Source organism: Hoplias malabaricus, chromosome 6 (genome assembly GCF_029633855.1).
Source record: "Hoplias malabaricus isolate fHopMal1 chromosome 6, fHopMal1.hap1, whole genome shotgun sequence".
Taxonomy (NCBI): domain Eukaryota; kingdom Metazoa; phylum Chordata; class Actinopteri; order Characiformes; family Erythrinidae; genus Hoplias; species Hoplias malabaricus.
In genome coordinates this window covers 34555441-34568067 of record NC_089805.1, presented here as the reverse complement: position 1 = coordinate 34568067, position 12627 = coordinate 34555441, and the positions used below count along the sequence as shown (strand labels likewise).

The 12627-nt window shown below is 40.1% G+C and overlaps 1 protein-coding gene across 1 annotated transcript in view; it reads left to right on the top strand.

The window, feature by feature from the left end:
* Positions 1 to 12627, top strand: part of csmd2 (CUB and Sushi multiple domains 2) — a 340194-nt gene that overhangs the window by 311903 nt on the left and 15664 nt on the right. The window contains exons 56-64 of the mRNA XM_066674957.1: positions 484 to 657; positions 2703 to 2885; positions 6604 to 6780; positions 8648 to 8827; positions 9522 to 9695; positions 9804 to 9977; positions 10768 to 10841; positions 10935 to 11046; positions 11372 to 11551. Coding sequence (XP_066531054.1) covers positions 484 to 657; positions 2703 to 2885; positions 6604 to 6780; positions 8648 to 8827; positions 9522 to 9695; positions 9804 to 9977; positions 10768 to 10841; positions 10935 to 11046; positions 11372 to 11551 — 1428 coding nt within the window. The remainder of the gene's footprint in view (positions 1 to 483; positions 658 to 2702; positions 2886 to 6603; positions 6781 to 8647; positions 8828 to 9521; positions 9696 to 9803; positions 9978 to 10767; positions 10842 to 10934; positions 11047 to 11371; positions 11552 to 12627) is intronic.

Sequence of the window (12627 nt, the reverse complement as noted above, 5' to 3'; positions counted from 1 at the left end):
GACTTCCAGACTGATTCTAAGAAACTGAGCCAATATAAAAAGACAGAAATGGACATGACCATTACCCCCTGCCTTCACTCCAAATATTAAAGTAAAGAAAAAAAAAGTAAAAAAGAAAGTGCAATGCTGCAATTTAGCTATAAGTTCACATTACCATAATCAGACCATGCTGCCTCAGATGAAAACAGTGCATCATAGTCAGTAGTACATTGTAGAAATGGACCTGTTAATTTATATATATGCCCTCCCATGAACATAAAAATAAATGTCAAGAATGGGGGAAACCAAAACTTACCAGATCAAATGTAAAAGAAAAAAAAAACCCTTGAAAAATTGAAACCTTATAAAAATGAAGATACGTAGGTTCATCATTCTTCAGGTTTTAAAATGATTAATTAAGAATTAAGAGATAATATTAATTATCTATCTCTCTCTCTCTCTCTCTCTCTCTCTCTCTGTGCCTCTCCCTTTTTTTCTTTGCAGTGGTGCTGTGTGATCATCCCAGCATGCCTCCGTATGCTCAGATCTCAGGGGAGAAGCGCACTGTGGGCTCAGTGATCCGCTACAGCTGCATGGGCCAGCGCACCATCGTGGGCAACACCACCCGCATGTGCCAGCTGGATGGCCAGTGGAGCGGCTCCCCACCACACTGCACTGGTACCGGACCCACTAACCCCGTTGACACAACTTGTACCCACACACACACAGTGAATTTAACAGATAAGAGACACAGATAAGTACACTTAACGCTTCACATACATTAGCAACCTTTATTTGTGTTACATCAAAAATGGCTGTAATATTCAAGTCAAAGGTTTAATCTTGCTTAAGGAGAGGTTTGGTATAGTAGAAGGCCTCTTCAAGGCTAGTGATGAAACAGCAGATGTGGGCCTTCAGCAGAGATCAGTGACTAGTGATATAGCTGTGTGAGCTTGGGCCTGAAGGGCGAGCGCTCTGTCCCTCTATAAACTGCTTTAATCTCCCCATATCAGCCCCTGCTACATGAACTCCCACACGCCTGCTAGGTTATGAGCTGCCCTACTTCACTATAAAGCCATCAGCCCTTACAGCCCTCAGATATGCCAGAACACAGCCTCATCCCTGGCAGTAAAACCACACTGACAGTTTAATGTCACAATTCATGACATTCATATTTCTCAAAAATTGCAGCTTTCTCCCAAGGACCACATTGGACGCTTTACTACAGAGTGTACTGATCTCACTGGGGTAAATATCAGCTCCTAACTATGAGCTCTGGACCAAGGAAGTGGAAATTACTGCCATCCCTAAATATTTACCTCGTTTTAAAAAGGCATCAAGGATTTGTGTCTGTTTGCATCGTGGTGCCTGGTGGCCAGATGAAGCATTGAAGAGATCATTTGTAAATTCATCAGCAGAGAGCAGCAGATGAGTTAATATTATGAACAGATGAAAGGAAGGAAATGTGCTGTCCCCATCACATTCTTTTCCAGAGTCTATTATCACCTGACTCTAGTCTCCCAGATCTGTCTTAATTCTCACCTCATCAGCATATGAGGATATCCACCTCAGAGAGATGCAGTGTAATGTGAATCTAATGATTCTCTTGTTTCATTGTTGTTTACGTAGCTTTAGATGAACTGATTCCTAGCTTTTTTGCTTTAGTTAATAGCATGCTATTAGTATGTGTGTGTGATAATAATAATAATAAAAAGTTGGTTTAAAATATAATAGAAAAACTTCTGATCCTATCAGAAGCAATCTGTAAAGGTCAGTTTATTTTTGAAGAGAAATTAATGTTTGTACATTTTGAACTCCATAGCAACTTCATTGGGTGATGACAGTTGTTCTTTAGTATTAGTCTCTACTCTATTATTCTCTACTTATTATTCAGTTATTACTCTCCATGGCTCTCATTTTTATGTGAAAACAGAGACTTCCTCTGCAGTAGAATAAAAAAATAAATGATTCATGTAGCATTGCATATAACCTCATGTTTAGATGCAAAGCACCTCATGAATCTGAATTATACGTCTTTTTTCATTCACTTACTCACTAACTCATTCATCCACTCAGATTTATCTAAATGTTCCACAACAGGCCCTGGTCATCATTTTACATCCCTAACACAGCATGTCCTGATGTACTACAAAATAGACTTCAAAATATTCTTTAAACTCTAACCAGTTGGAGCAGCTTTCCTAAATCTTGTTTTTCTAACATAGTGGGATTGTGCACTGGGATGATCATAAAAAGAGCGGGAAAAAAATAAAAACATCCATCTTTTCAGTTAAAAGATTTTGGTGTCGGGAATCATATGCTTTCTACGAGCCGTTCCTCACAATAAGGAAATTTGCATAGAACCATCCTGACACCACTCCTCACCTGTGTAAACATGGGATGTGTGGGGCGTGGCCAGCAACAGCCTATTTGTATAAAAGTGACAGAGCTCTTAAATGGCTCATTCTGAAAGGGACTGAAACTGGCAACAATAGAGCTGATGAGATCTCTTTATGTGAGAGATTTTGTGCAAAGAAACTCATGAACATGTTTTGTCGAAGCCCATAGACCTATTCTAACTTGTTTAAAAAGAATTATAATATGTCCCCTTTAATTTTAATGGATTTACAATGTAAAATACATCACTGTACATAATTTATCTATTAAACACTTATGAGTGTATGTATGTGTGTGTGTGTGTGTGTTTGGTTTATATGTTTCAGGTGATTCTGCTGGGAGGTGTGGAGACCCTGGTATTCCGGTGCATGGAATCCGTCTGGGAGAGGAGTTCTCCTCTGGCAGTGTGGTGCGGTTTAGCTGTGAGCCAGGCTACATGCTGCGGGGCTCCTCAGAGCGCTCCTGCCTAACCAATGGCACCTGGCTGGGCACACAGCCCGAATGCCAGGGTAAGTGTAGACCCGAGCAGCAGCAGCGCTGCAGGGAAGAGGCCATAGTGACCACGTGATTCATCACAGCTTCACCGGAAACACCTGGCCTCCACCGAGATTAAATACACACTATGCTAATGTCTCGGCGAGGGACTTATTCACTCTCCAAATTTCACACAGACAGAAAGAGAGAGGACTTTTTTCCTCTCTTCCCTCCTGTGTTATCCACTCAGCCACAGAAGCCTTGCAGTAGTTTTTATAGTGATTTGGTATTACCTGGGGTTGTACACATGTTTCACTCTCCCTCTGCTTGTTTTCCATTCCTTACTGCTCACAAACTTAACCCATTGCAGCATGAATGAATCCCAAAAGCACCAGACCCCCCGAATCTCTCCTTTTACCTCTCATGCACTCTCAAATACTGTCTCACTCTTTCTCCTTTCTCTTTCCTATTTTTTTATTCTCTGACACTCTGCATTCCTCTTTTTCTTTTATTTCTTTCATTCTTCTCTTGTGTCATCTTTTTCTGTCTCTTCTTTGCTCTCTATTTTCTGTCTATCCTCTCTGTCTGTCTTTCTCTCTTATTCATTTTCTATCCTACTCTCGCTTTCTGTTTCTTCTCTCTTACTGTTCTTTCTTTCTTTCTGTCTCTTATCTTCCATTCCTGATTTCCTTTCTACCATCTCTCTCTCTTTCTCTCTCTCTCTCTCTCTCTCTCTCTGTCTCTCTCTGCTTTGAGATTCCACTCATGTCACTTTGGGTAAAGCATCTGCAGAGAAAAGGTTGTCAGAGGAGCAGAAATACCCAGGTTAATTACCCATGGGGACATGGCTGCCATTTCTCTCTTCTCTCCTACTCTTTCCTTTATTTAAAGGAATGGCCAAGAGCTTCTCTCTTGAAAATTCATATTTGTTGAATATGTAACAAACAGTGTTCCTTTACTCTGTGCTCACACATTTACAGTATGCTGTATAATGTACACAGCAAGTACCTCAACATGGGCATTGCTATATATATTGCTATATTCATGTTTATGTTCCTTGATAAACATTTAAGGTCATTGTAATCTGCGTCTGTGCACCCAATTCAAACAACTGTGGCATTTTAGTAGTGGACTCTTGTGTAATGTTTAAAAAGAACAACTTAATAACAACCTAAGCTTCCATCCATACATTTATTAACAAGTATTACAAGCAAGTATGTTTTCTCAAGGACCTCACTGAGATCAAGGAGGGACCAATGCTTTTTTCATGACTTTGGAAATGTGCATATGTAGAAGAAAAGTGTCAGGGGTCTAAAGCTAGTTTTTGATATAATGCCTTTATTTACAGCTGGAAAAAATTGAGAAATGGCAGATACTCAAAGGTTCTTTAGCTTTGAAAATACATTTCACATGTAATTAAAATGGAGAGCTCTCAATGAGACCTCCAATCATTCCTTTATCTTTAGAGATACACTTATTTGGAAAGAAATAATGCTAATCTAAACCTGCTACACTTATAAATGGGAGAAATAAGAAAACTGAGAGGTTGTTTTGCTCTGAAAATGCATTTCAGGCCTTGTTTAAATGTGAACCTGTCATGCTGTGTGTCCATGGTAACTGTAGTAAAACTGTGGCCACATGCTCTGCATTGAAGTAGATCCCAGTGTAATCCTGCACTGCTCTTCAGTTGGGCAAGAGGGAGCCTTGTTATCCCATTAGCCAGTATCCATAATTCGAGTCCATTTTATCTTTGCGTACCCTTGTTTGTGGAAGGGCTTGAGCTGTTTTATCTTCATTGCTTACTGGCAGTTCAGAACTATCTCACAGAATCTCTGTCTAAAATGTCTGTTAGCCTGAGAAGAGAGTTTAGAAAAAAATACAATTATATCAGTTTAAACTGCATAGCATTCTGTGTAGTAACTCTCCTATGTAGTAGCTCTTATGTTCAGCATGACAACAGTATGGATTAAACAGTGGATTAAAAGTCATATTCTGCATTGGCATGAAAGAGTTAATAACACAAAAGGTTATAATAACACAATTAAAAGAACAGCCATTGGAGCTGGTTAAATTGCTGTTATATGATTCATGGGTTAAGGGCCCACGGTGGAGTTATTGGCTTTAATCACACTTGGAGCACCAGGGACGTTGACTGGATATCAGAGGATTGGTGAAGTCCCTGCCCTTTTTCTGACTGCACTCTTTGTGCCCCTGAGCTGGGCTCTCAACCCTCAGCTGCTCTAGGAGCATGCTCCATCGCTCCATGGCCGTCTTTCTGCCCTTCCTCTACCTCCAGCACCGTAGCCTTGGGAAAAGAGCAGGCTTTGCTCAGTGGCACTGCTGTGATTAAATAAAGGTTAAAGTGAGGTTCCTATCCCATTAGTCATTTACATTCCTGCTACATTTGTGCCCCTGATCTTCCAAAGACCTCTGAGGCTCAGTGTGTTATTCTGTGTGGTTTTAAAGTAGGATCTCTGTCACACACAAATGCACAGATGCACCTGCTGAAGTGCATGTAAGATCAACTAGCACCTTTACTCTGGGGATTTGCACTGTAAACATTCTGTCTCCTTACTCAAATATACTCAAATATAGCTCTCTCGCTCTCTCTCTCTCTCGCTCTCTCTCTCTCTCTCTCTGAGTCATGGTTTTAATATACGTTTGGCAGCTTGCTGTCTCAGAAAGACCTTAATGTTTTTTTAAAATAAGTTCATTCCTGCTAAAATCTTTCATTGTTTAACAGGTGTTTCTCATACGTGGTTCAGTTAACTTGCAGAAATTGTTTTAGAAGGAATCCACTTGAAAGCAGGGAGCTGATTATGGCTTTGATATTAATAGATCATTTATACTGGCATTACAAATACTATACATACTATATAGTTGTGTTTGTGCGTGTAATGGACAGGTGCCTTGTCTTGGACGTGTTCCTGTCTTGCATTTAATGATTCTTCGTAGGCTCAGAACCCACTCTGACCCTGTACAGGACGATGCAGTTTAGCAAATGAATGAAGAATAATTGTGTTGGTCGCTGTTTATGTAATCATTAACTGATCATCGATTGTAGTCAAAGGGGCGATTTGCCCAAAATAAATAACTCAGAGAGCAACATATTTGTTAAGAGTTATCTGTAGTTATCTGTTACAGTAGAGTCAGCTTCTCCAGTTTAAAGACAAGAAAAATAGTGAATTTTTAAAAGTTGCTTTGGCAAATATTTTAAAGCAGGCTGTTTTGGTTTTTCAGTTTGTCCATGCAGAAAGAAGACAGACTGGTAATAATGTTGTTGGGAGTTTGAACCTCTTATTGCAGTTATGCCACTGTAATAAATTCTACTTGTCATCAGTATGATGGAATAGTTTACTCAGACATGCTTATTGACGCATGGGTTGTAGAATGGAAGGCTTTAGGAAGAGTTGAATCTTTAAAGTCCTTTTCTCAAGCTGAAAGGTAATAAAAAAATAAAAAAATAATCAGATTTATTAATATTTTGCTTTATGATTGAAACCAGAGATACATTAATGCAAGCTTGTTTATGTTTAAAAGCATATCAATCAGGGGGTTATAATGGCAGTGCTGTCATTCCCAGTGATAGTGTGATATTTCTACACAATGCAACAGAGAACACCAGTGATTGTAAATATGTCAGCAGTATAATTCTCTCAGAACCCTGGCTGAAGGATATAATGCTTAAGTGGAGAATATAGCATAAAATGGCATATCACATATTAAAGGGAACTGTCTTTTTCTCTCTTTCAGTGGTGTCCTGTGGCAATCCTGGAACTCCTCGTAATGCTCAGATCCAATTCCATGATGGCCTGGTGTTCTCCCGCTCCATTACATACGCCTGCAGAGAGGGCTACTATTCCACAGGCCTGCTGACTCGCCACTGCACTGTCAATGGAACATGGACTGGAGACATGCCTGAGTGCACAGGTAACATATAACCATCTCCAAGCTCTGTGCAGGGCTGAGTAGGTCCTTAACTTCTTTATAAAGGCACATTTTCATAGCTCGTTCTCTTCATACATTATGCATTCACAAGGCTCCCAGTGGCCATGCTTTCAAAGAATGTATAGGCCAAGGATGTTTCAGGCTTTGTCCAGATGAAGCCTTGGATGATCTTGTGAGACTAAGCTGGGACATTGTTCTGCATTTTTACTAGCCCTGAGCACAGGCTGATCAGAGACACCTACATTGCCTGTGTTGAAGTGATAGAGATTAGCCCTGTGCTTCCTCTTAGCACCAACTGCGCCTAACCTCACTCACAAAACACAATGGAAAAGCTCACGCTTTGAGCTAATGGAGGTCATAGCCAGATATTATGGCTCCAGGCTCTCGAGTTGGTTTCTCTTGTTCAGAGCAGGATCCCGTGGCACTGACTGGGAAAAGTGACTAGTGTCTAAATCGCTGACACTTAATGAATGATGAAATTTGCCTTTGTTGGAGTTCAATTGGGATGAAATGTGCAATGAGTGGAAAAGAGGCCACTAAAAAGGATTCCTAAAACAGTTCATTAATTTAGTATCAATGGTGCAATTCAGTGAGGTTTAGAGTCATAAAATATCTTTTTCCCATTTTTCAGACTGACTCATACTGTTTGAAATGCTTTCTCTATTGATTTTTTTCAGCGTCTGGACAGAAAATGTCACATAAACTTGAAAACAGTACTAACATTTGATTTTATGGTGGTCTGGCAATTTCCACACCTAGATTAATATCTGATATTTGAGTGATCTGAGGTGGACAGCACAGCCTATAACCTGGATGCTTTAACATTCATATGTCTGAAGTCAAATGGTCATATACACTGTATGGCCAAGTTTGAAATTCTCCTGAACTTAAGTGTATTTTTCTCCTGTTGATGCAGTAACCACTTCAATGCTTTACTCTAGACTTTGGACGTTTACTTTAAGGAATTGTTGCCATTTACCCACAAGAATATTACTGCTGATATTGCAGAAATATTTCTGGATCACAATTTTTGACTGGGTTCCTTTACTGTCTTTCAGTTCTCTCAGTTCCACTGTCCAATGGTAGGAAGGGTTCATTTCCCTCTAGACGTAAATCTTGGCATTGGGCCACATTTTATTGTGTGATGTTCTCAGAGGTTAACGATGATAACCACTACAAATCTGTGTTGACATTAGGTGCAAACATCAAAGTGAATTAAATCATTATGATAAGGTCTGTCTAAAAAGTTTTGGGCATTGCATACATCTTTGACCTTCTGAAATGAGTCTGAGTGACAGGATAACAATACGCCTGGACCTTGTTTACACCTATGCTTACCGATGTCCATTTGTGATTGGATAAAGCACAACATATTTTATTGCCAGGAATGAATATATCTTCTAGGGCTGTGCCATTTGCGATAATATCATCATAATTTTTTAAATGATATAAAAACTCTATTTTGTGATAATACTGATATTCTGACTTAATTATGTAATGACACTTTTCAGTTACCCATAATATGGCATACGTTCTTTACATAAATTCTTTAAGCTCAGTGAAGTACAGGCGATAAGGGGCTCTGAGGCTGAGGAATTTGCTCCAAAATAAAGGGGAGTGACTTCAGTCATATAGAGGTGGTTTGATTACAAAATATCATGTACAATGAACTATGGTATTGTGTAAAAATATATTTTATTTAATATAATTAATAGTAATGTAAGGTTTATTTTATTGGAGTAGTGTGTTTTTGAAATACTTAAGTTTTTTCAGTGTTTTGTTCATATCGCCAATCCCTCTCACATCGCTTACCCCTAATTCCTTCTATATTTCTTATTTCCTTGTCTAGTTATTAACTGTGGAGACCCAGGAGTGCCTGGTAATGGTCTCAGACTAGGCAATGACTTCACTTATGGCCGAACAGTCAGCTTCCAGTGTTCTCCAGGCTTCACCATGGATGCTGACCGTGCCTCCACACTAATCTGCACAAAGGACCGCACCTGGAATGGCACCAAGCCTGTGTGCAAAGGTACTCTTTAGCTCCAAGGCAAAAGAGCCCCTCTAAGCCCCTGTTGTATCAATGATTAGCTGATTTTGGTTTGTCATCAATGGTGGATTATGGTGGGACCATATATAGATGAGCCAGCAGATACAGATCAGTCTCTACATATATACTTAAGTGGCCTCTGATTGATTGCAGACTGAATGATCACCTGATTAATGTTGATCGACTTACGCTAAAGTATTTACCATGCTCATTTAATTTTTAACTGATGCTCAAACCTTTCAGATTAAATTAATATACTGTTAGTCAACATATTGTAGGCACAGTATTGCTCATATTTAAAATTGCTAATCATAATAATTCCATAAAGTCACAGAATATATATTTTGCTGATTTTTTTATATAGATAAAAGTGCAATAATCTGAATAATCCAGTGTTTACCTATTGGCTAATTTTAACTGTAGTTAATAAAAAGTCCCTGAGGTTTGAGATTTTATTCACAAAAGATTTAATTGAACAAAATAAGAAGCTGTTAAAATACAGACAAATTAATATTGTATCACAGTATGAATTACAAGCAGCATAATGCATACATGCAAGAAGGTCAGCAATACAGAAATTGGGAAAAGGAAAAATAGGTTAAAAGTGTTCAAATGGTCAGGGTTTTTTGTTTGCATCTTTGTTTGTTTGTTTATGAAAGTGAAAGTTTTCTTGCAGCTATTGTGTGTGGAGCTCCACCCAGTATCCCTAATGGCCAGGTGGTGGGGACAGACTATCAGTGGGGCTCCAGTATTAGCTACACCTGTAATCAGGGCTATCAGCTGTCTCTGCCCACCATCCTCACCTGCCAGGGCTCTGGCAACTGGAGTGGAGAAAAGCCTCAATGCTTCCGTAAGTCCCAGCAAAACATTCAGAACATTGCCTCTGCATTTATTCCTTATGATCTGTTTACATTGCACAAAGCTTGTCCCGTGAAACTGGTCCGTCCTTCTTTCGCAGCTGTGTTCTGTGGAGATCCAGGGATTCCAGCCCAGGGCAGAAGAGAGGACAGAGGCTTCACTTACCTCTCCTCTGTCTCTTTCTCCTGCTTTCCACCACTCATTCTGGTTGGCTCCACACGAAGATACTGCCAGTATGATGGAACCTGGAGTGGGACCCAGCCTTCCTGTATAGGTGAGGGCTTGGTTTCTAAGCATACAGAAGTGGATCATGACACAACAGGTAGTGTGGCTGGTACACAGCTCCAGGTTGTGTTTGAGGTTGTGGCTTAGAATACCGCCCTGGGTCAATGACTGAGGAAGGTGTTCTCCCTGTGTCTGAGTGACTGCAATTCCAGTTTGCCCAACACTCCAACAATGCATGTTGGTAGGTGGATTGGCTATTAAAACATGTCCTTGGGTGTGAGTGAATGTGTGAGTGTTTGTCACCCTGCAAAGGACTGGCACCCCTCCAGGGTGTGTTACCGCCTCACTCCCAGTGATTCCGGGTAGGCTCCGGACCCACCACGACCCTAAACTGGATAAATTGGTTACTGATAATAAATGATTGAATATTGTAATTGGTTACTACTGTGTGATTAGGTCCTCTTGTCACACATCTGAATACCAAAGTAATCAAATCAGTATCTGTAATGATGAACCTCACAGTTAAATAACACCTTTTGCTGTCAAATCTGAAACTAGTAGTGAAGTTGCTCTCTAAACCTACTGTAATGGCTTTCTAAACTTACTGTAAATTAAGCCTAGTCTTCAGTTAACATATATAGTCAGTAGAGATTGTTTTTACAAGTTTATATTAGTCCTGGACGTAATTAATGAAATGTTTTTGAGTCTTTACAAACTAGAAACAGTTTCTTGTATGTGGTTATAAATTTGAGTAATGCAGACTCTTTGGACAGCTGCAGGTTTAAATGTGGCAGGGTACAAGTGAGTGTGATTAAGTACTTGGGGGAATTTTGTTCTAGATCCCAGTCACACCAGCTGTGTGGACCCTGGCACGCCTCTGTTTGGATATCAGAATAACACACAAGGCTACCAGGTATACTTACAAAAACACATTTGATATCTATTCAGAATTAGACACTAACTGTTCTTTGTAATGTTTTAAAGTTGCAATTTTGTTTCTGAATAGATTGGTTCTACGGTGTTCTATAGCTGTAGAAAAGGCTACCTGCTCCTTGGCTCAATCTCTCGGACCTGCCTGCCCAACCTCACCTGGAGTGGCATGCAGCCAGAGTGCATTGGTAAGTGATCTCTTCTCTGACATAAAGCCACCTTAATTTAATGTGGCCTACTTTGCTTTGTTTTGTGATTTCTCTGGCTCTCTTGGCTTCATGCAAGTATTTCCCACATGGTTGATGAATAATGCAGAACAACTATTTTTGTATTCAAGATATGTCACTCTAATAGAACTTTGCCTGAACTCTGCAGAGTGTTATTTTTCTTTTCTCCTCTCCACTTCTCCCCTATTTCCTCTACTGTCCTCTCTACTTCTCTCCCCTCTACTCCTCTGTTCTTCTCTCCTCTTCTCCCTCTTTATTTCTTCTGCTCTTTTTTCCTCTCCCTCAGCTCATCACTGTAATCAGCCAGAGCTCCCAGCGCAGGCAGATGCCAGAGCCATAGAGCTGCCGTCTCTGGGCTACACACTCATCTACACCTGTCAGCCTGGCTTCTATCTGGCAGGAGGCTCTGAACACCGCACCTGCAGAGCGGATGGCAGCTGGACTGGCAAGCCTCCACTATGTGCAGGTACAGTTGTTTGCAAAAGTTTGGACAAATCGGTCAAATATGGTCACATTTTGTTTTTAGATTTTATAAGTGAAAAAAAAACCTATAATTCGATCATTTATGACTGTAAATATGTTCAGGATTGTTTTCTTGAGATGAAGTGTACTTTTTTTGCAAAATATCTACTTATACACTTATTGATTCATTTGTAAACCCTTCTTCCCATTGTTTCCATCTTTCATTTTTTAATAATATTTTTCCATGCCTATAATTTGCATAAGCACAGCAGTTGTACATCTGCCTTAATATCAAACATTTTCTGCTTCTATCGCCATGCTAATGTTGATGAATTGCTGCATGCACCTGCTTCATCTCAAAAGGCTGGCGCAATTGGGGGGCTCAATTCATCATGCTATCATTGGAATTTCATACCAGTACAGCTCTGATTAGACCAGCCATTTGGTTAGGAGCAAATGGGCTTTTGGAACGCACAGATCCCACTAAATGTCCTCAGACATATGAATGGATCCCATTCAACAGACGTGGCAGTTAGCATGAAGAAAAGAGTCAAAATATCGCACTAACAACTGTCGTTCTTGCTATACCTAGAGGAAAGTGGCACTTGCAAATTATGACTTTGATGGATCTTGAGCTGGAAGTGGGTGAAATATGTCACTGATAGTTTTTAAAGCTGAAGCTATAAAGATGGAGGTGCGGACTGTGCTGCTGGCCTTTCGCATTGAAGGGATATTAACAGCACCTGTGGGAAAGCTGAGTGAGAGTGAGTTCAGGCTTCTGACAGCTAATAAAAGCTCTGTCTTCACTCACAGTGTACAGTACCTTACACTGCAGTGAGAGAAAAGCTGTGCTACAGAAGAGCTGCGCTACTTTCTGACAAATGCAGTTTACAAACGTCCACACTTCTCCTTACGCTGAAGCTCATTCGTGAAGTGTCATGAGCAGCAACTAAGCACATTCTAGGGAGAAATGTTATTATGACTCTGTTGTCAGTTTAGTGATAATTAGCAACTTGGGGAGGGGAGGACACATTTTCTAATGTAAATTGATTGCAGACCTTTAGCATCTTACACCCAGAA